This window comes from Carcharhinus amblyrhynchos, chromosome 14, assembly GCF_965287045.1.
Source record: "Carcharhinus amblyrhynchos chromosome 14, sCarAmb.v2.hapA, whole genome shotgun sequence".
Classification (NCBI taxonomy): Eukaryota; Metazoa; Chordata; class Chondrichthyes; order Carcharhiniformes; family Carcharhinidae; genus Carcharhinus; species Carcharhinus amblyrhynchos.
This window is the reverse complement of record NC_137337.1, coordinates 33,895,579-33,915,715: the sequence shown is the minus strand read 5'-3', so window position 1 is coordinate 33,915,715 and position 20,137 is coordinate 33,895,579. Positions and strand designations below refer to the sequence as shown.

General features: G+C 41.1%; 1 protein-coding gene across 1 annotated transcript in view; it reads right to left on the bottom strand.

Annotated features, from left to right (window-relative positions):
* adss1 (adenylosuccinate synthase 1) overlaps window positions 1-20,137 on the bottom strand; it is a 47,360-nt gene that overhangs the window by 19,476 nt on the left and 7,747 nt on the right. The window contains exons 2-8 of the mRNA XM_080202606.1: window positions 12,056-12,158; window positions 9,862-9,924; window positions 4,824-4,874; window positions 4,577-4,643; window positions 3,543-3,650; window positions 2,720-2,801; window positions 448-574 (exon numbers count right to left, since the gene is read on the bottom strand). Of these exons, the coding sequence (XP_080058732.1) occupies window positions 448-574; window positions 2,720-2,801; window positions 3,543-3,650; window positions 4,577-4,643; window positions 4,824-4,874; window positions 9,862-9,924; window positions 12,056-12,158 (601 nt within the window). The remainder of the gene's footprint in view (window positions 1-447; window positions 575-2,719; window positions 2,802-3,542; window positions 3,651-4,576; window positions 4,644-4,823; window positions 4,875-9,861; window positions 9,925-12,055; window positions 12,159-20,137) is intronic.

Genomic DNA, 20,137 nt, shown 5'->3' with positions numbered 1-20,137 from the left:
AAGGGTTTTACAGCACTGCACGAAGCCCTTCAGCCTATCAGGTCTGTGCCGGCCATCAAGCACCTATCTATTCTAATTCCATTTTCCAGCACTTGATCCGTAGCTTTGTATACTATGGCATTTCAAATACTCATCTAATGCTGCAGTGGAACACACACGTTTCTTGCTTCACTGAAATTACTAAGTTAGTGATCAGCAAAAGTGGTCATGTGTTCTGGGGCCATTTCTTTTGTACCAAATATTGATCTTAACTCATCTGTATTGCACTAACATGACAGAAAGGAAATAAATGTTTGCTAATAGGGATGTGCCTCAAAATAATGCATCTAAATACATATTTCCTGTACCTGAGTGTTTAGCAGTCATTGATCATTTTACAGATTCAGTTCTCAAATGTGTTGTGATATGTTTATTTGATTGGTAAAATACATGGTTTCAAAAACTTACCAAAATCAATGTCGAGAAGTGCTGCATTAGCACCTTCCACGAGAATTTTTTTTATTGGACCATGAAGAGCCTCGTGCATGAAGTAGACACCATCTCGCACCATTGGCCTTATACGTTCAGCATATTCCTAACAAACAAGAGAATCTTTTACCATATTTTTTTAAAGAATGCAAATAAATTGGAGATATACGGTATTCTAATTAAGAGTAAGCTTCAGTTAACAGAAAGTTTGCCGAACCATCAGAAATTCACCCATTCTTTTCTATATTCCAGAATTATCATTAAATGTAATTTTGTTTCTCTTCTAAAGAAAATTTGTATTTTTTTAACTTCAGAATTTGCTTGGTGAATCTGTATGAGATCAAATTTTGCATGGGAAAGTCTTCAAATATTTACCACTATAAAAATGGATTCAAACAGCGGCGAAAGCATTTTGGTGTTACTGTGTCATCAGCAGTATTTGCTTTGAGAGAATATGCTAATAAGTAGTTGAATCTTTACAGTACATCTGTCTGTTGAACAATCCTGTTCTATTTCTTCAAATAAACTGAACCTACATCTAGTTTGAGTCCTGTGTGAGATTGTTTTTATTTATTTATAAAGCAATTAAGTTACAGTGAAAATCTCTCTGGCGCCTGTTCAGGTACACTGAGGGAGAATTTAGCACAGCCATTGTACCTATTCAGCACATATTTCAGACTGAGAGAGGAAATGGAGCATCTGGAGGAAACCCACACAGACGCAAGGAGAATGTGCAGACTCCACACAGACAGTGACCCAAGCCAGAAATTGAATCTGGGTCCCTGACGCTGTGAGGCAGTAGTCTTAACCACTGTGCCATCATGCCGGTTGCAGGATGAATTAAGCAAACCTAGGAATACACCAAAAGAAGCTGGCACTCTATCGTTGACGTATATTGCAGGACTCCAGGGAGAAGAAGATTTAAATTTGATGAGCTGAAGCATGTTATTTAAAGTAGCCAACAATACAGTACGTACCCTTGTAGGATCTTACTCATTCTTTAAATGTACTCACACTCCTAGAGTACAACCTAACTTGGTAGGTTCTGGGAAACTAAAGCACTGTGCATGTGAATACATGTCTTCATAATTAGGTCAGAATTTACCGCAAAAATAATCATTAATAAGGCCAATATTGCTCACTTATTTAGGCACAAATTGGACAATGACTTCAGGTAGATGCAGATATCCAGGAACTGCTGTCTGAAATGCACTGTTCCTCTATATAAATGTGTGAAAATGGCATTTCCCTGTCTGGCTCCTCATTTAAAATGTATTGAATGTGCGCACTCCCTGCATGGAGAATAAAGTACAGATTAAATACTTCACAAAAGGTTGGGGTTTGACCATTCAATCTAAGGTTGCGATTCTCCGGCCTCCCCACAGCATCTTTCTCGCAGTGGGAGATGGTGCGCCATTGGCTGACGGAGGGATAGTCTGGTTCCACTGCTGCTAATGGGATTTCCAACTGACTCCATTCCACATCACTGGGAAACCCGGGGCGGAGGTACGCCGTCAGTGGGACTAGAAGATCCTCCCGTCGTGAACAACCAGCAACTTCCGGCCCAAGTATCCTTTCTAATGCTAAGTCTTAATTACTACTAAACAATTCCACTGGCACTGAAAATTAACTTTTGGAAATGTGGAGGCTTCTGTTCTTCAGATTACAACAGTTGTTGAAGGCTTTTTAATTAAATTACACAACGGTACATTTTTTCCAGTTTTGTGTGTTAATCCATTCTTTTTCTCTTTCTTTTGATTTCTGCGCCTGATTAACATTGAATTCACTATTCTAACTTACAATGCCTAATTCAGACTCAGCATAGTTCATTAACAATACTTCGATTTGGTTGTCCTGTTATGAGCAGGTAAGAAGAATTGAACAGGCTCCCCTCTATTCAACCTTGTCCGTCACAACAAAGGTTAAAGTTTCTTTTTATGCGGATATGCCTTTTCCAGATCAGAATGCAGTTAACTATTCAAGCTGAGAGCAATAACTTACCATTATTAACCTCTTAACCTGAGGAAAAATAATAAAAATGTGATGTCAAACCTTCGGCCTTCATGCAGTTATTAGGGTGTATGCACACGTGCGAGCACACACACACGTGTATCAGAAATAAGGGGAATTAGAGTCCAACCTTAATCATAAAATGTATCATGCAATGACCTCATAGCAAAATGTTCTCACATGTAATTTTCAGTAATGTGCCAGAAACAGTGACTTTTTAAAAATATCTCCTTTGTTTTACCTTTAATTTTTTAAGTTGTCCTTCAATGTCTATTTTTAGACCAGGAAACATGGACTGATATTGCTGAGCCAGAAGTTTAAATCTGTGAAGAATTGAAGAATCATACAGAAAGTCTTTATTAGGCACAGTTCCTAATGATGGGATTTACCTGCAATCTAAAAATCTATTTAATATGGATTTTCAGAACACGTGGATAAGATGCCTCACCAGATGACTTCTAGGAAAATTCAGTCATAAGATATAAAAATACATGCAGCAGCCTGTGCAGAAAACTGGCTGAGAAAATGTCACAGAGTTGTATTGTTCTTCTGTGGTGATCATATAGCACTTGGACAATCATTTGAGTGATGGCATGGACAAAAGGTGCTGCTTCATTATTTTGGTACCTTGATGGCTGGCTACATGAGCATATTCTAGAAGCCCCAAAACACAGTGAAAGCTAAGCATGACTGCAAATCCCAGAGTTTATCCATTTTCAGCATTCACACCCATGGAGAGTTCATTCACTCATTGGCCAGATAACTGTTATGCACTGTGGACTTGGAGATAAGGGCAATGTCCCATGTAACTGCAGAGAAAGAATGACAGTGCAAAACATTAATTTTCCCCTTTAAAGTATTTATCTCCTCCTTTCCGCATAACTAACAACACTTGGTATTCTCTGGCAATCTGGTTCTGAGTTGTAATCAGATGAGAAAGTGCACAAGTGTGCCTTAAATGCATTCCATCACTACTTGGTGTCATCTCCAATTTGCTCAACATTTGCACTTCTAACTTCAGTACCATGCTTAATAAATGTCTACCACAGCGTTTGGTTTATTACCTAGAACTAAAGTCGCTGAAGTCAGCCAAAAGGTCACAGACCCGGAGGCCAGTTCGTGCCGCTTTGGAGGAATATGTTGGTCCTATCCCTTTCTTTGTAGTGCCAATACTAGAAAAAAAACAAATGTTTCTTACATGTACTGTACTTCATATCTTCACACATTGCTCTAAAAATAGCTTGACAAAGGAAAGCTTTACAAAAAGAACTCCCAAAGATAAATGTAGCAAAATGCAGGTTTGTTCTCTTTCCAAGTGATATCAATTGGATGTGACACATTTGAAGCTATTGTGTAATGTGATGCAGTTCCCTTGCTGCCATAGCTGTTCAATTCATAATCTTTAGTATGTGATTAATTTAAAGGCTGTATTTCCAACATTGCCGGTCAGGACACAGATCTTTCCTGAAGTCAAGAAAAGACCGTAGAGACCTATATGGCAAAGAACACATTGTTACTAACTAGCCTGGACAGCAGGGTTACATCAGAACTAAAACTGCAGATGTCCAGTGGCACAGTGGTCAGCAGCAGTTAGACTGTCTCCCCGTGTCTGCGTGGGTTTCCTTCGGGTGCTTCGGTTTGCTCACACACTCCAAAGATGTGCCGGTTAGGTGGACTGGCCGTGTTAAGTTGTCCCTTAGTGTCTGGGGATATGCAAATTGGGTAGATTGCCCATGGTAAAATGTGTGGAGTTACAGTGGGAGGGTGGGATGCTCTTTCAGAGAGTACGTGCAGACTCAAAGGGCTGAATAGTTTCCTTCTGCACTATAGTTATCTTAATGTTGCTCATGTCTACTTCTTTATACTTGTGTTGGAAATACTCAGTTGTCAGAAGTACCTAGGAAAGCCCCTTTCTCAAGCAAATCCTGATACCTCATAGCACTGCTGTGGTTATAATCACCAGTGTGATTCTGATCATATTGTTACTGTCAGAAACAATTCTATGAAGTACATGGAGTATAAGCAAGATTATTAGTACCCTAATCAAGTTGTTCCAACCTCTAATGTGCACACATTTAACACTGTAATGCATATTTACTTCTTTCCCTCTTGTTCCTGGCGCTGGATTTCTTGAAGTCCATCAACAGTTTGATGAAAATCAAACACTGTCAAATTAAATAGAAGAAAGTCGAGTTCAAAATATGTATTGCACTGCATTTTCTATTTTTCTTATCTTTAATGAGAGGAAACATGACCCAAAAATGCACTAACTGTCGCAAAGAATTCAAAGTCTGACACTTTCAACAAAGCAGATTTTCAGATGTTGTTGAACATCACTGACTTACCCAAATGTGCTCTGTCTGAAATGATCAGCCTCTTCTCCCAATCTTTTAATCCTAACAAAAATATATATTCGCAAAGGAGATGGAAACAAAATTGGAGAATGAGATACAGTTATAAGATATTGGTTGGTAAATTTTCCAGAACAGCTCATGTTCTTACAACCTTAAAAAAGTACTTGGATATACACCTGAAGTATCTCAATATTCAAGGATACGGGACAAGTGCAGGAAAATGAGATTAGCACGTCTTTAGTGGTAGATATTGTCGGTGCAGATTCGATGGGCCGAAGGACCTTTCTGACACTCTATGACTCTGCTGAACTAAACAGCAGCTCCAAGGACTTTCAAGACTATAACAAGAAAAGGGGTTAAGTTTGGGCCAGAGTGGGAACTCTGTCCTGGTTTTCGAGGAAGAAAAGGGAGTGATGTTGCCGTGTTAATAAATAATTGCATCATAGTTTGGTTTCGACATTAAGACAAAATGGATATAATTAAAATATAGGAAGGAAAATAGCATAACTTCTGAGGTGGATACTCATGGATTTTAACTCATCATTGCCAAGCGAATGAGTTCAATGTGATAAAACATTTTGGAAATAAATGATTATGGCTTCTGAAAGTGTGTTTAACTTGGGAATCTAATTCATTAAGGATTAACTTGCTTGAACATGAAACATCTATGCCAGAATTTTACCAGCACATCACCCCTGGAATCAGGGCGGGAGAGGCTCACAGAACATCATTCTCTTTTGGCCTCAGACGGGATCTTCTGAGCTTTGAGCGGGTAAGGTGCTAAAATTCCTCCACTAGTGTTGAAGGCAGAAACAAGCGGAATGATTAGTTGAAATTATACAAAACTTTTTCCTGACTCAATGGTTGGGAGCAACCCCTGTACATGAACACCCCAGGGCCCACCAGGTTGCTAGGTTGGCACTGAGGCCTGCCAGGGTGGAGGCACCAAGGGACAGTGCCTTGGCCCTCACCACTGGGGCTATACTTACCTCCGTCCTGTGGTGTGGTCATCATGACTGGCTTTAGTTTTCCAAGCCAGTAGTAATTGATGCTGGCGTGATGTTACGCTGACTGGGTGGAAAGGTAAGTTGTGGGTGGACATTACGGTGTCAAGGCTGGCAAGTATATGTTAATATATTGAAATTTATGAAAATTAGGCGTGAAACTGATTATTGACCAATGGGGAAGACCTCAAACTATGATCTCATCAGCGCAAATCCCGTTCTTTGCTGCTTGCAAGATTTAGCAGTCGTTATGGGATTTGCAACTGCGATCAAGATGTGGGGGCGGGGGGGGCGGGAGGGGCGGGGTTCACTAAATCATAGCCACAATTTTCATTTCTCAATGATGGTATTGTCACAAGAGTCAGTATTAAATGAGAAATGACCTTAGTTCTAAAGATCAAGATGTAGAAGCAGAAAATATTGGGCGTTATTTACAAGCCACCAAAGAGCAGTGATAATGTAAATCACAGTATATTCACACTATACATCAGAGATTGATAGGTTTTGATATATTTAAAACATCCAGGGATATGGGGGCAGTGCAGGAAAATGGTGTTGCAGTAGAAGATCAGCCATAATCTCACTGAATGATGAAGTGGGCTCAAAGGGCTGATTGGCTTACTGCTCCTATTTCTTATGGTCCTTTGAAGCAATGCAAAATTAGACTAGATTTTTTTTCACACCTGAAAATGAAAATCACCCTCAGTGAGTGGTATCTAAAAGATAAATTGAAAATACTAATTCATAATAAACCATTCGAGTAGGGCAAGGAATGCAAGTTGGTCTCAGTGAAATTTATGACCAGTACAAATCTACAAAAATAATGGACAAGATAATATGTATATTCATAAGACCAGTTGGCCTATTGAGCCCGTCTCATTCAGTTATGTTGCAAAACGGCATTATGATTCCCAATATTTCCACACAATCGTAGACACATACAAGTTTTCAGCTTGTTTAAAAAATGATTGGTCTTTATAAATACAGTCATTAAAGGTAAAGAGGTTTTGCTAACTCATTGTAACTGATTTGTAAAACAGTTTGGCCACAGCTGAGGTACTGAGTCCAATTTTGGATACCAAGAATATCAAAGTCTTGGGGAAGGTGCAGAAGAGATTTGCTGGAAGGGTTCCAATTATGTGGGGAAACTGAAAACTTGTATTATCCTCAGATCAGAGAAAATTAAGAGACTTTCCATAGAAACATAGAAGATAGGAGGAGGCCATTTGGCCCTTTGAGCCTGCTCCGCCATTCATCACGATGATGGCTGATTGTCCAACTCCGTAGCCTAATCCTGCTTTCTCCCAATAACCTTTGATCCCATTTTCCCCAAGTGCTATATCTCACTGCCTCTTGAATACATTCAATGTTCTGGCAACTAGTTCCTGTGGTAATGAATTGCACAGGCTCACCACTCTGGGTGAAGAAATGTCTCCTCATCGCCATCCTCAATGGTCTACCCCAAATCTTCAGACTGTGACCCCTGGTTCTGGACACATCCACCACAGATATTAAAAATCATGAAGAATTTTTGACAGACTGAATAAGTCAGTTAGTTATGGTTTGGAATCAATGCTTGAAAGGATGGTGGAAACAAATTCAATAGCAACTTATGAACATAAGAAATAGGAGCAGGAGTAGGCCATCTAGCCCTTCGAGCCTGCCCCGCCATTCAATAAGATCATGGCTGATCTGTCGTGGCTCAGTTCCACTTTCCCGCCCTCTCCCCATAACCCTTAATCCCCTCTCTTATCAGAAACCCATCAACCCGCGTCTTAAAAATATTTAGCGAGGCAGCCTCCACCACTTCAACGGGCAGAGAATTCCAGAGATTCACCACCCTTTGAGTGAAGAAGTTCCTCCTCAACTCCATTCTAAACCGCCCCCCCCTTTACCTTGAGGCTGTGCCCCCTAGTCCTACTGTCTTTTTTGAGCGGGAAGAGTCTCTCCACCTCTATACTATCCATCCCATTCATCATCTTATACGTCTCAATGAGATCTCCCCTCATTCTTCTAAACTCTAACGAGTACAAGCCTAGTTTATTCAGCCTCTCCTCATAGCTCAACCCCCTCAACTCCGGTATCAGCCTAGTAAACCTCCTCTGCACTCCCTCCAAGGCCAAAATATCTTTGCGCAGGTGCGGCGCCCAAAACTGCACACAGTACTCCAGCTGCGGCCTCACCAATGCCCTATACAGCTGCAGCAAGACCTCCCTACTTTTATATTCAATCCCCCTCGCTATGAAGGCCAGCATCCCATTCGCCTTCCTGACCACCTGCTGCACCTGCAAGCTGGGTTTTTGCAACTCATGCACAAGGACCCCGAGGTCCCTCTGCACCGTCGCCTGCTGCAGTTTTTCGCCATGTAAGTAATAGTCCTTCCTACCATTCTTCCTACCAAAGTGGACCACCTCACACTTGCCAACATTAAATTCCATTTGCCATTTCCTGGCCCATTCGCCCAGCCTATCTAGATCCTTCTGCAGACTCTCCACACCCTCCGCACAATTTGCCGTTCCCCCAATCTTGGTGTCATCAGCAAATTTCGACACCCTACATTCGGTTCCCTCCTCCAGATCATCTATATAAATGGTAAAAAGCTGAGGCCCCAGCACCGACCCCTGGGGCACTCCACTAGTCACCATCCACCAATCCGAATAGCACCCGTTGACCCCCACTCTCTGCCTCCTATTTGACAACCAATCCTCTATCCACGCTAACACCCTACCCCCAACTCCACGTCCCTCGACCTTCTGCAATAACCTCTTATGAGGTACTTTGTCAAACGCCTTCTGAAAATCCAGAAAGACCACATCCACCGGCTCTCCTCTATCCACCGCCCTAGACACATCCTCATAGAACTCCAGTAAATTTGTCAGACACGACTTCCCTTTAATGAAACCGTGCTGCGTCTGCTCTATCAAGCAATTCCCTTCAAGATGCCTCGCAATTTCCTCCTTAATGACGGATTCTAACATTTTACCTACCACAGACGTTAAACTAACCAGCCTATAATTCCCCGCCTTTTGCCTGGCACCCTTCTTAAACAACGGCGTAACATTAGCCGTTTTCCAATCTTCCGGCACTTCCCCGGAATCCAGCGACGTCTGGAAAATAACCACCAAGGCATCCACTATCACCTCCGCCATTTCTTTCAGAACCCTCGGATGCATTCCATCCGGTCCTGGCGACTTGTCCACAATCAGCCCCTCCAGTCTGTCTAGCACTGCCTCTCTAGTAACAGTAATGTCATTAAGACCCTCCAGTCCTACCACCTTTCCATCGCTAACACCCGGCAAATTATTCACGTCCTCCTCCGTGAAGACAGAAACAAAAAAGTTATTCAATACCTTAGCCATATCCCCATCCCCTACCACTAGGTCCTCTTTCTCATCCTCTAAAGGACCAACGTTCACCCTAGCCAGCCTCTTCCTTTTTATATATTTATAAAAATTCTTGCTATCCTTTTTTATATTAAGCGCTCGCCCAGCTTCATAGTTTCTCCTACCCTTCTTTATCAACTTCTTTGTCAATCTTTGTTGACATTTAAACCTCTCCCAATCCTCTTCTCGCCCACTACTCTTAGCTACTCTAAATTCCTCCGCTTTTAATTTAACACTTCCCTTCACCTCTTTCGTTATCCACGGCTTATTACCTCTCCTCCTACGGTCCTTTTTGACCATCGGAATAAATTTCTGCACTTGAAAGTTTTGCAGGGCATTGGGAAAGGGTAGAGGTGTATTTCAAACTGCTCTTATAAAAAAATCTAATGCAGGCACAAGTTTTCTTCCGTGCCATATCATTCCAGTCAACTTAGACTGCTCTTACAAAATCCTATATTGCCAAGTTAGAGAATAATCAAGCCATTTACCTGGGGATATGTTGCCTAACTTTTTTTGGATAGGAGAAGGAAGCAACAGAAACACAAAATGTATGGGGAAGAGGAGGAAAAATACAAATGTTATGTACTAATTTCAATGAAAGTCTCATAAAAAATACAATATTCATAAACTGAACCAGCATACCTTTCTTTTCATTTTTATCAGCTTCTTCAAACAAGCCAGGCAAATGTATTACAACACCATTTCCTAAAGTAGGTAAACAGTATAGATTGATAATTAATAGTAGTTATAATTTTTTTTAAAAAAATCAAAAGTTCAAGCTAGCAACAATGCATCTTTGCCTACATTCCTTACTACAAAATTAACATTCCCCAATCAGAAGTTTCTGGCAAAATTTACGCGTAAGTTCTCTTGAGTTATGAAGGAAACAAGTTTCACCCACTCTGCCCGTGACATCCAACAATTTTACTGGCACCTTTCAGTTTGATTGATTGCTGCAATGAAATAAAGAGTTCAATGCACTGATCAACAGTAAAACTGTGCAGCATTAATGTCCGTGCAAGCTCCCAGTGGGGTTGAAATCTGGCACTCAGATTTTATTGCAACCAATTATCTTCATTGTTGTCATTCGGACACTCTTGGGCCCAGCTATTTCTAGTTAAGTGGCTCTCATCAATGGATAACAGGTGATTTTTAACCACCATAATGCTCAAGTTGCACCTTTATAGTCAAGGTATCCAGATGTTTTTCTTTTACTCCTTTCTCCAATTCCACTGATCTTTTATCTCCAGTATTCAGTGATATATGAGCAAATATTGTACCACAGAAGACAGACCCCCCTTTGGGATTCTCACGCTCGTGATCATTCCTCACATCCGGTGCGCACAGCAACTCTTTGTGTCTATTTCACTGTAGAAGATATTGTAAACGAGCCTGACCGTGTTTTCTTGATTCACCGTTTCACTAGAAATTACTGAGTAATCACAAGAACGGGAACCGTAACTGATTATTCTCCCCCAGCCTGAGGATGCTGTTATGAATGACATCGCCAACAAGGATAAACAATAAGGGGAGGGGAGCAATTCTCCCAGCTCGCTCTGCTGCTTTTGTAGCGCAGTGGGCCAGGAGACTCGAGCGGAGGCCAGAAATTGGCACGGAGCTGCATAATTTATTTAAATAGTATTTAAGTATACATTTACATTAGTAACGTAAATATGTTAGCGGGCTCGGGACTGAAATCTCTGGCCCTGCTCGCACCTCCATTGCACCAGGAGTGGTTCACTCCAGTGGTGTTTGTTATAACTTGCTGGCAGCCTGACCAGCTGGAATGAAGGGGGAGGGGGTAACTGAGGTCCCTCAGAGGGTCTGGGGCCAGAGGGTTGGGGGCTGGGGGTGCCCCTGGGTATTGCCATGTTATGATGTGGAGATGCTGGCGTTGGACTGGGGTAAAACAGAAAGAAATCCCACAACACCAGTTTAAAGTCCAAACAGGATTTATTTGTAGCAAAAGCCGCAAGCTTTCGGGACAGCCTGTCCCTTTGTCCCAGCCACCTGACAAAGGGACAGGCTGTCCCGAAAGCTTGCGGCTTTTGCTACAAATAAATCCTGTTTGGACTTTAAACTGGTGTTGTGGGATTTCTTTCTGTATTGCCATGTTGGCAGTGCCAGCCTGGGCCCCTTGGCACTGCGCACCAGGCATCGCGGGCAGCGACAAGGGGGCAGGATCTGATGGGGGAGATTAGTGGGAGGGATCCAGCTACCATTTAGCACTTCGGGATCAATGACAGAGGGAGGCAGGCCATGATTGGGGCTGGGAGGCATCAGCTTGTTTGGAGGGGGGTGGAGGGAGGGTGGGGTCAGGGGGGTGATCAGGAAATCAGGACTGTGTGGTGTGGGGACATTGGGGTGGTCCGGGGGCAGTTGAGGCTTGCCTGGACATGTTTGGGGGGGGGGGGGGGGGGGGGCAGTGATCAGGCCATGGCAGGGTTGGAGAGCAGGCCAGTTATTGAGCTGGCTAGTGATCGGGAAGCTGGCAGTGCGGGGCCACTGCGCGTGAGTCAACCTTGGTGCTGACAGATTGGCACATGCTCAATGGCCCGCTCAGTGCTACGCTGCTGGCCTCTCCAGCAGGAGCAGGCCCTACCCGCTGATTTTTAACGTGATTCACGTTGATGCACTCTGCAGTGCTCAGAGCGTGGGAGATCCATTTGAAACTCCCACTGAGAAAAACAGCAGGATTGGCTTCAGTTTTTATGCGAAATCCGCACTTAGAATTTTTTTGGGAGAATCAGCCCCAGCATCCTTCTGACCTGTTTACCTCGATACATATATCCACTATTTCTTTCCTCAAATACTTCATCCGAGTTTGTTTGCTTACCAATAAAAGAAATGGCTTTTGGGTTAATAATGCCACTTGGAAAGAGGTGAAAATCATATTCTCTTCCATCTGCGACAACTGTGTGGCCAGCATTGTTTCCACCCTACCAAGACATGTGGAATTGCAAATCAGTGCTTGTCGCAAAACATTTCAAAATAAATTGCATTACTTGGAAAATATTAGTAAATCTGTAAGCTGAAAATAATGCATATACAGAGAGTGTGAATAAAAAGATAATTATTCAGAAAATTGTCAATTTAAAAGCTGCTATTAGTGAAGAAGGTGTTGCATTGAACCGTTGGGAACAGCTTCATGTCTACAGCTCTCGCAAAAAGAGTTCTCAATTTCAAACGCTACACCATGAATAGATTTTTCAAGAGACTTTCTTGGGAGAGATAGAGATGGAAAATCAACAGCTATGGAAAGGAAGAAGGGAATGTAAATAAATATAGAATATTGAACATAAGAACAATAGTGGGCCATTTTACCCCTTTATCCTGTTTCACCATTCAACAAATCATGGCTGCCTTTTCCCATATTTTTCAGTGTGTTCAATTAACAAAACTATTATCAATAGTTGTTTTAAAATTAATAGTCTTTAATATCAAAGAATCCCTACAGTATAGAAGGAGGTGATTCAGCTCATCAAGTCTGTACTGACCACAATCCCTCCCAGGCTCTATTTCCGTAACTCTGCACATTTACCCTGCTAATCCCCTGATGCTAGGGTCAATTTAGCACGGCCAATCAACCTAACTCTCACATTTTTGGACTGTGGGAAGAAACTGGAGCACTTGGAGGAAACCCATGCAGTCATGGGGAGAATGTGCAAACTCATATAGAGAGTGAACCTGACTCCCTGGTGATACGACGCAGCAGTGCTAACCACGGTGCCACCATGCCACCCTATCTTAACTTCTCATCAATAATGGTCTGGCACGTTACTATCCAGTTTTGGAACTCGATTTGAATGGTGCCTAAGCTCGTTCACCAAACTACCAGCTGACAGTAACCAGTTTGCACTTCACATCACCAATTCTCGATACAACCCACTGAACAAATGAATTAACCCTCGCTTGCTGAAACATCAAATGAGCTATGCACAAAGAAGTTTACTGTCTACAAAATGATGAAATTAAATGCTGAGTGTCAAAGTCCTTAACTGATATAGTCAGGGTTATCCAGTAGCTTGAATAATAACTTGCTAAAGGACAGAGATACTTAGCCAAACAAAAAGCAATTCAGGTGGGCAGGATTTTACAATCTCCGACGGGGCAGTTTGCAGACATGGGTTACATAAAATTCCTCAGGTGAGCTTCCTGCCACCCACTGTCGATCTAGTCTATAACTTTAATGGCCGGGGGGAGGGAACAGTTGAGTACTAGGGTCACCCGCTGGCCCTCACCCCAAATATTGGTCATTTAAGGGCCACTTGCTACCAGCCTCAATTTTGAGGGTGGCACTTACGTTAATGACTCCTTTCCCACCACCCTAGGGGAGCTCCCTCCTCGCTTGGCCATCGTATCCAAAGTTTAATCCTTAGACAGATTGACTCCCTAATACTGGTAACCTTTGAGCAATGTGGCAGTTCAGAGTCTGTACACATGATTAGCAGCATTCCAGAACTTAAACAAAGATGACAATGGATGGAATGTAAACCAGGCATCCAACCTGAACTTGTCCTATTTCTATTGGATTGGTTGGGATAAAATCAGCAGCGTTCAGTTCATCACTGATCTCCATACTGAATGGGATTCCCAATTTTTAAATTGGGAATTCTGGGAATATTTAGGCCAAATACAGAAGATATTCCCCGAGGAATTCTGAAATAATTTTTCTGATCATTTACAGAGCACTTTTGACAAGTGTTACATATTTGTAAAAGTGTACATTAATACAATATTTTCAAGTGAACTTGCAGAAACATTGTAAAGAAAACCATCTTACAATTTGAAACAATAAATGTCATCAGTATGGAATAATTCCACTAGAGCTCCAAATAGCTTTTCAATTAAACTAAATGAGATTTTTATTTTATTCTTGATAATATTTACAAGTAAAGCATATGTACTGCATTTGTAATTTTCCTTTTAATTCTGATGGTCTTCAAGATTTTAAATGCTAAGATTTCCTTTAATGCATTCCAAATTAAAAAAGCAATTAAAATAGCTTAGTTGTAATACTTCTGTATTATAATCGTCACTGTGCATTATCTTGTTAATGAGTTGTTTTTCTAATCTGTTCCTCTTTCTTCTGCTGTAGAACATTTTCGATCTTTGAATTTTTTTTCAGACTTTTACACATTTCCCCCCTCTTTTTTCGATTCTTGCCAGAGTTAAAAGGGAGGAACACCTGCCTCCACACTTTTGCCAGCATTGATCTAAAGGCAACTTGTGACAGGCTTATGAGCAAGTCCAGAATCCAGAGTACTTAGTTTTTAGTTCTGCCCTTAAGAAATTGGCAGGTCCTCAATTAGCAACTCCCTATAGTTGCACAGCTGAGCTTGGCAATTTAACTGGAGAATTATAACACGACCAATTGGTGATACAACCGGTGGGGCTCCCAAGGTGTGAACCACCAGACGACTTCCAAAGGGTGAGGGTGTAACATAACATCAAGCATGCAAAGAATCATCATCACAGAATCCCTACAGTGCAGAAGGAGGCCATTTGGCCCATCGAGTCTGCACCAAACACAATCCTACCCAGGCTCTATCCCCATCACCCCACACATTCACCCTACTAATCCCCTGATACATGGGTCAATTTACTGTGACCAATCCACCTATGTTTGCAGATACAAAGAATTTGGAGATGAAATTCAATTTAGAAATATTTATTTTCAACAAGTCACAGGTCGGAGTGGTATCACATAATAGTGTCCTCATCCCTGTTGTAAAGTTAGTGTTTGTAAAATTATAAAAAATTGTAAAAATGCTGAGAGTTGTAAAATAGTATTGTCTGTTTAAAAAAGATAGTTTGCTTTGTGTGGAGAGTCTATGTACTTGGTAGGTACACCAAGTACATAGACTGAAACAATATGACTGAAACAATGTATTGGAGGCACTAACAACAGGGTTGCCTTGGCAACAGACTTTAGGCATTTGAATCAGAACATGATTTTGAAGTTTTACCAATCAATTTTAAATAGGCATTTGAATGGCAGCGGTGTATCCAATTTAAATTCGAAGTTTTGATAACCTGTAAACCAATCCTATTGGGGGTGTTTTTGGGATGTCATCAGGAATATAAATCCAGCTCCAGAAATTGGCCAGAAAACCACCTGTCTGCCACAGATTATAGCTAGACAGAGACAGAGAGGCACCACAGAGAGCAACTCTCTAACAGTGTAACAGTCACATTTATGTCTTAAAAGAAAGCCTCATCCAACTGTAAAGGTATCAATAGAATACAGCGAAAACAGAAGAAATTGGCAAAGAAGAATCCAGAAGACGACAAACCTGATTACATTTTGAGTGTGACTAAAGATTCTATTTTCTTTTTTGTTGATAAGGTGGGAATTGTAATTATCTAAACAGTATTCCATTAGAATAATGTTTATTCAGCTGGTTAATAGCTTAGTTAACCTGTTTACTGTTAGTTAGATAAAAATAAAATGTTATTTGTTGATTATACAAAGAGTCTCAGGTGGTTATTTCGATTTGACCACTAAAAGCTGTTGAAGGGCAGATAATCCCTCTTCTCACAAACTCTTTAACAGATTATGAAGAGAGGTACTTCTCTTTGAGTGATTGAGTGTTAGTTCTCAGAGAGGAGATCAACCTCCCCTTCGTAACACCCCCTTGGCTGTTACCTGAGAACAAGCAAAGAAGGGCCATCCACCCCTGGAAAGCAGGTCTATTTTGTATTCAAGATTCCCATTACAAGGATGCCATCAACACCAGAATTTTAACCTGGATTTGGGAAGCTCAGACAGAGCAACTATTGGTGGGGACAAGGCAAATTTGATAATGTAATATATTCTTGTGAACCAGAAAAAGGAGTGCTTCTCCAAGTTCCTCAAGGAGTCCTTAGCTTTCCTAGTTATGCCTCTTATGCATGGTATGAGTACAGGTGCCAAATCTCCTCCCCAGCACTTACCTTATGCTGGCATTCGTCCTTCAAGACTCTGGCATCCTTACCTTACTGATGTTACTCTTGTCAGTTTTAGGTAGTAGACTGGCATACTTTATTCAGATAGTAATAGTTAGAAGAGCCTGGAGCTTTTGTAGAGCTCCCTACATTGATTTGAACTCTGGCTCAGTCTCACCTGAGTCACAACTGCGATTAAAGGTGTTACACTTTAAGATTCTTGTTTCCATTTCAGGGCTTGAGCACAGAAATTAAGGTTCACACTTCAGTGCAATACTGAGGGAGTACTGCACTGTCTGAGGTACCATCTTTCAGATGAGATGTTAAACTGAAGCCCCATCTGCCTACGCATGTTGTTGTAAAAGATCCCATAGTGTTATTTTGAAGAGGAGCAGGGGAGTTATTCCTGGTATTCTAGCCAATATTTATCCCTCAATCAACATCACAAAAACAGCTTAACTGGTCATCATTACATTGCTGTATGTGGGAGTTTGCTGAGCGCAAACTGGCTGCTGTGTTTCCAACATAGCAACGGTGACAACATTTCGTAAGTACTTCACTGGCTGTAAAGCACTTTGAGACATCTGGTGGTCCTGAATATATTTGCAGGATTATTTTCCCTCCTGGTCAAAATCTACCCCTGCATGTTGTTTTATTGCCACTTAATGTTTTCATTACAGAGAGGACAGATTATCGTGCATTTTTGTGTGGAAAACTGAGAGCTTGTGGACAAAAATGTTATTTAATAAAGTCCAGGTTTCTAAGGTATTGTGAATAAGAAAGCATACTTGAACAGCTCTGTGGTATCTTTGTTCACTTCTCTGTGTAACATGCACCAAATTATTTCTTATCTGTATATCATACACTTGACTAACAATAGTTATACTACAAACCACTGCTGCCTGGCTGAGCGAGGAAGCAGGCTTTAGTACTTAAAACCTGTACATTATGGCAATGCCGATAATTCTAAAACATATATATTTGTATACATGCACATATTATGCATACTTGCACTCTTGGTGAGACATGCTAAACTGATTTACATTTTGGTACATCTTATTAATTAATTCCAGGAAACACAAATTGGCTTAGAAACATCCTTCCCTAATAGCAAACTGTGTTGTTTCACTTGATCTGACTTTTTCTACCATTTGTTCCTGGGGTGTACAGCAAGTCACATAAAAATGCAGACAGTATTGCAGATTTTTCTACTTCTAAATAACATGCTTGGGCTTCTGAATGAGTTTTTAAAAAACATCTTCAACATGCAAAGAAATCTTGAAACGTCAGGTGTGATTGGTGACTTGACATTAGCTCTTGTATGACTGCCAACAACTGAAACATTTAACTGACCTTCTCATGTTCTTCCTTGCGACTCCAATTTGACCTTTAGCTATTCCACAAGGGAGGGCTGGGCTGGATACATTGCCCAGATAAACAGGAATATGGTGCTGCTCATGTGTACAAACCTCTTTGATTTTCATGTAAGGACCATGAACCTACCAATGAATAAAATAAGAAACAGACACGTGCACTATTCCCAAAGACATAACCGAACATCTTATATATGTATAAATTCAACTCTTGGACCCCCATTTTTCTGACATAAAATCAGCACAGAACTTGTAAATTTTGTATTATGATTTAAATACTCTGGAATTGTATAGGCCTCAACATTGATTGAAGGAAAGTTTAGTCGCCCAAGACAACAGAAGCCCAACAAATACTTGTAAATTAGGATTTTTGGGCTTAAATATGGAGTTTTGCAAATGGATTAAATTTGAGCGTGGTAATTGATTATTCGTAGAAAGAATCATAGAAACTCTACTGTACAGAAAAAGGCTATTTGGCCCATCGTGTCTGCACTGATCACAATCCCACCCAGACCCTAAACCTATATCCCTACATATTTACCCAATAATCCCTCTAACTCGCGCATCTCAGGACGCTAAGCACAATTTTAGTATGGCCAATCAACCTAACTGGAACATCTTTTGGACTGTGGGAGAAAACTGGAGCATCCAGAGAAACCCACGCAGACACGAGGAGAATTTGCAAACTCCAAACAAACAGTGACCCGAGCCGGGAATTGGATCCAGAAGAGCTGTAAAGCAGCAGTGCTAACCACTGTGCTACTGTGCCGCCCGTTATTCTAACAGTTACCTGCAAATCTTTGGCTGTGAAGGAGGTGACAACAAGGTTATTTAAATAAATTTTCAAATACATCCCAGGTACGTCTCTATATATCTGTTTTAAACTGGGTGCAGATTTTAGGCTCATTTCTGGCTCCTCTGCTGAGGTCATATATTGTGCAGTTATTTGATCAATAAAGACAATTCCAGGAATTGTCTGTCACCACAGAATTGCAATTGCCACAGGAAGTGTAGCGGGCGGGACACAGACCATGCACGGACCATACAGAAGTCCGCTGACCTCGGGCGGGATTTTCTGGCCTTGAGGCGCGTCTGGCTGGAAAATCCCACCCTTTATTTCCAGTTAACGCAACAGCAACTTTAGAGAGACCATGGCAGAGCTTTGTAACTGTTTCAAACATGACTGAATTACAGCCCTGCACGAGGTCAAAGCGTTCTTTGTCTACGGCTCTGAAGATTGCAGCAGGCCTGAATATTGCTATTTCAGGTTGCAACGGGCAACGTAAGTGACAGCAGTCAATTTGCAGTGCATTGCTGTACGAAACAGGTGCTGGGTATATTCTTCACTAAGCAAAACAAATTTATCTTTGCTGTGTGCTAACACTCTCACCTCTCAATTAAAAAAGTGCGTTCTAGTCCCACTTGTAAGACATAGCTGGCACTCCAGTGCAGTAATGGGGGAGTGCTGCACTGTCAGCGGTGCTGTCTTTCCAACAAGACATTGAACCAAGGCCCTATCTGCCCTCTCAAATGAAAATAAAGGTCCCACAGCTCTTTTAAAGCCATAACCATGTATTTCACTTGAACTGTTGCCACATAATTTATAACTTTATGTACCGGAAAAGAAAACATTGACATTTTAGCACAATTTATGAACCACTTACAATGCACATCAATTTCCACATAAATAGTTGTTTTTTTGTAGCCTTAAATAATTTGCCTGTAGTCCTGGAAGTCATTTTGTTATAATTAAGGCTGCTATGATGTTTGTTATATTTTATCTTCTCATTCTCCTATAGCTAATCAGCTGATAAATTATCACAAATAAAGTTCCTCTTTACCTTTCAACCTAATTTATTGCGTGAGCATTTCATATATTAAAGTGCTATAGAATTGCAAATATATTACCACAGTTAACTATCATGAAAAATTATTATATTATTAATTAAAAAGAACAGTTCTATCAACAGAGTGGTAACTACATGGAATAGATTACCAGCAGATGTGGTGGAACAAGAAACAAGGCAAAAATAGTCAATTAATGAGAGGAATGAATAAATAAGATTCTGGGTTAACAGGAATGTGCCAAGGGAATCACGTGGTTAGGCAGGCACATGGACCAAACCTTTCTCTTGACTGAAAATGTTACTACGTAAAGTGCACTTCCCTGGTGTGCTAAGGTCTAAGTCCAAAAAAAATTTATATATCTAAGCAAAACAATGTGAAAGTTGCAACAGGATGCACGAGAGTCATCATTACAATGAGATTGGAGGATTGTATAAAACAGATGGTGTAAAATACAAAATTGTTTTAATTATCTGAATGTGGGTGGCAGTGGCAAAGTTTGCATTTACTGCCCAATTCCAGTTGCCCTCGGAAGGTGGCAGAGGGCTAACATCTTGGACTGGAGAAGAGGTTTGATGCAATTCAATGGAATTCTGGGCACTTCAGAGGGTAACCAAGAGCCAACCAGAGGACACTGGGGTGACATGTAGGCCAGACCAGGCAACGATAGTAGGTTTTCTTCTTTAAAGGGCAATAGATCAAATCGGTAAGAAACTGGAATAAAACAAAAAAGTTACAGAGACCATATGAGACTAGTTACCATAACACCAGTT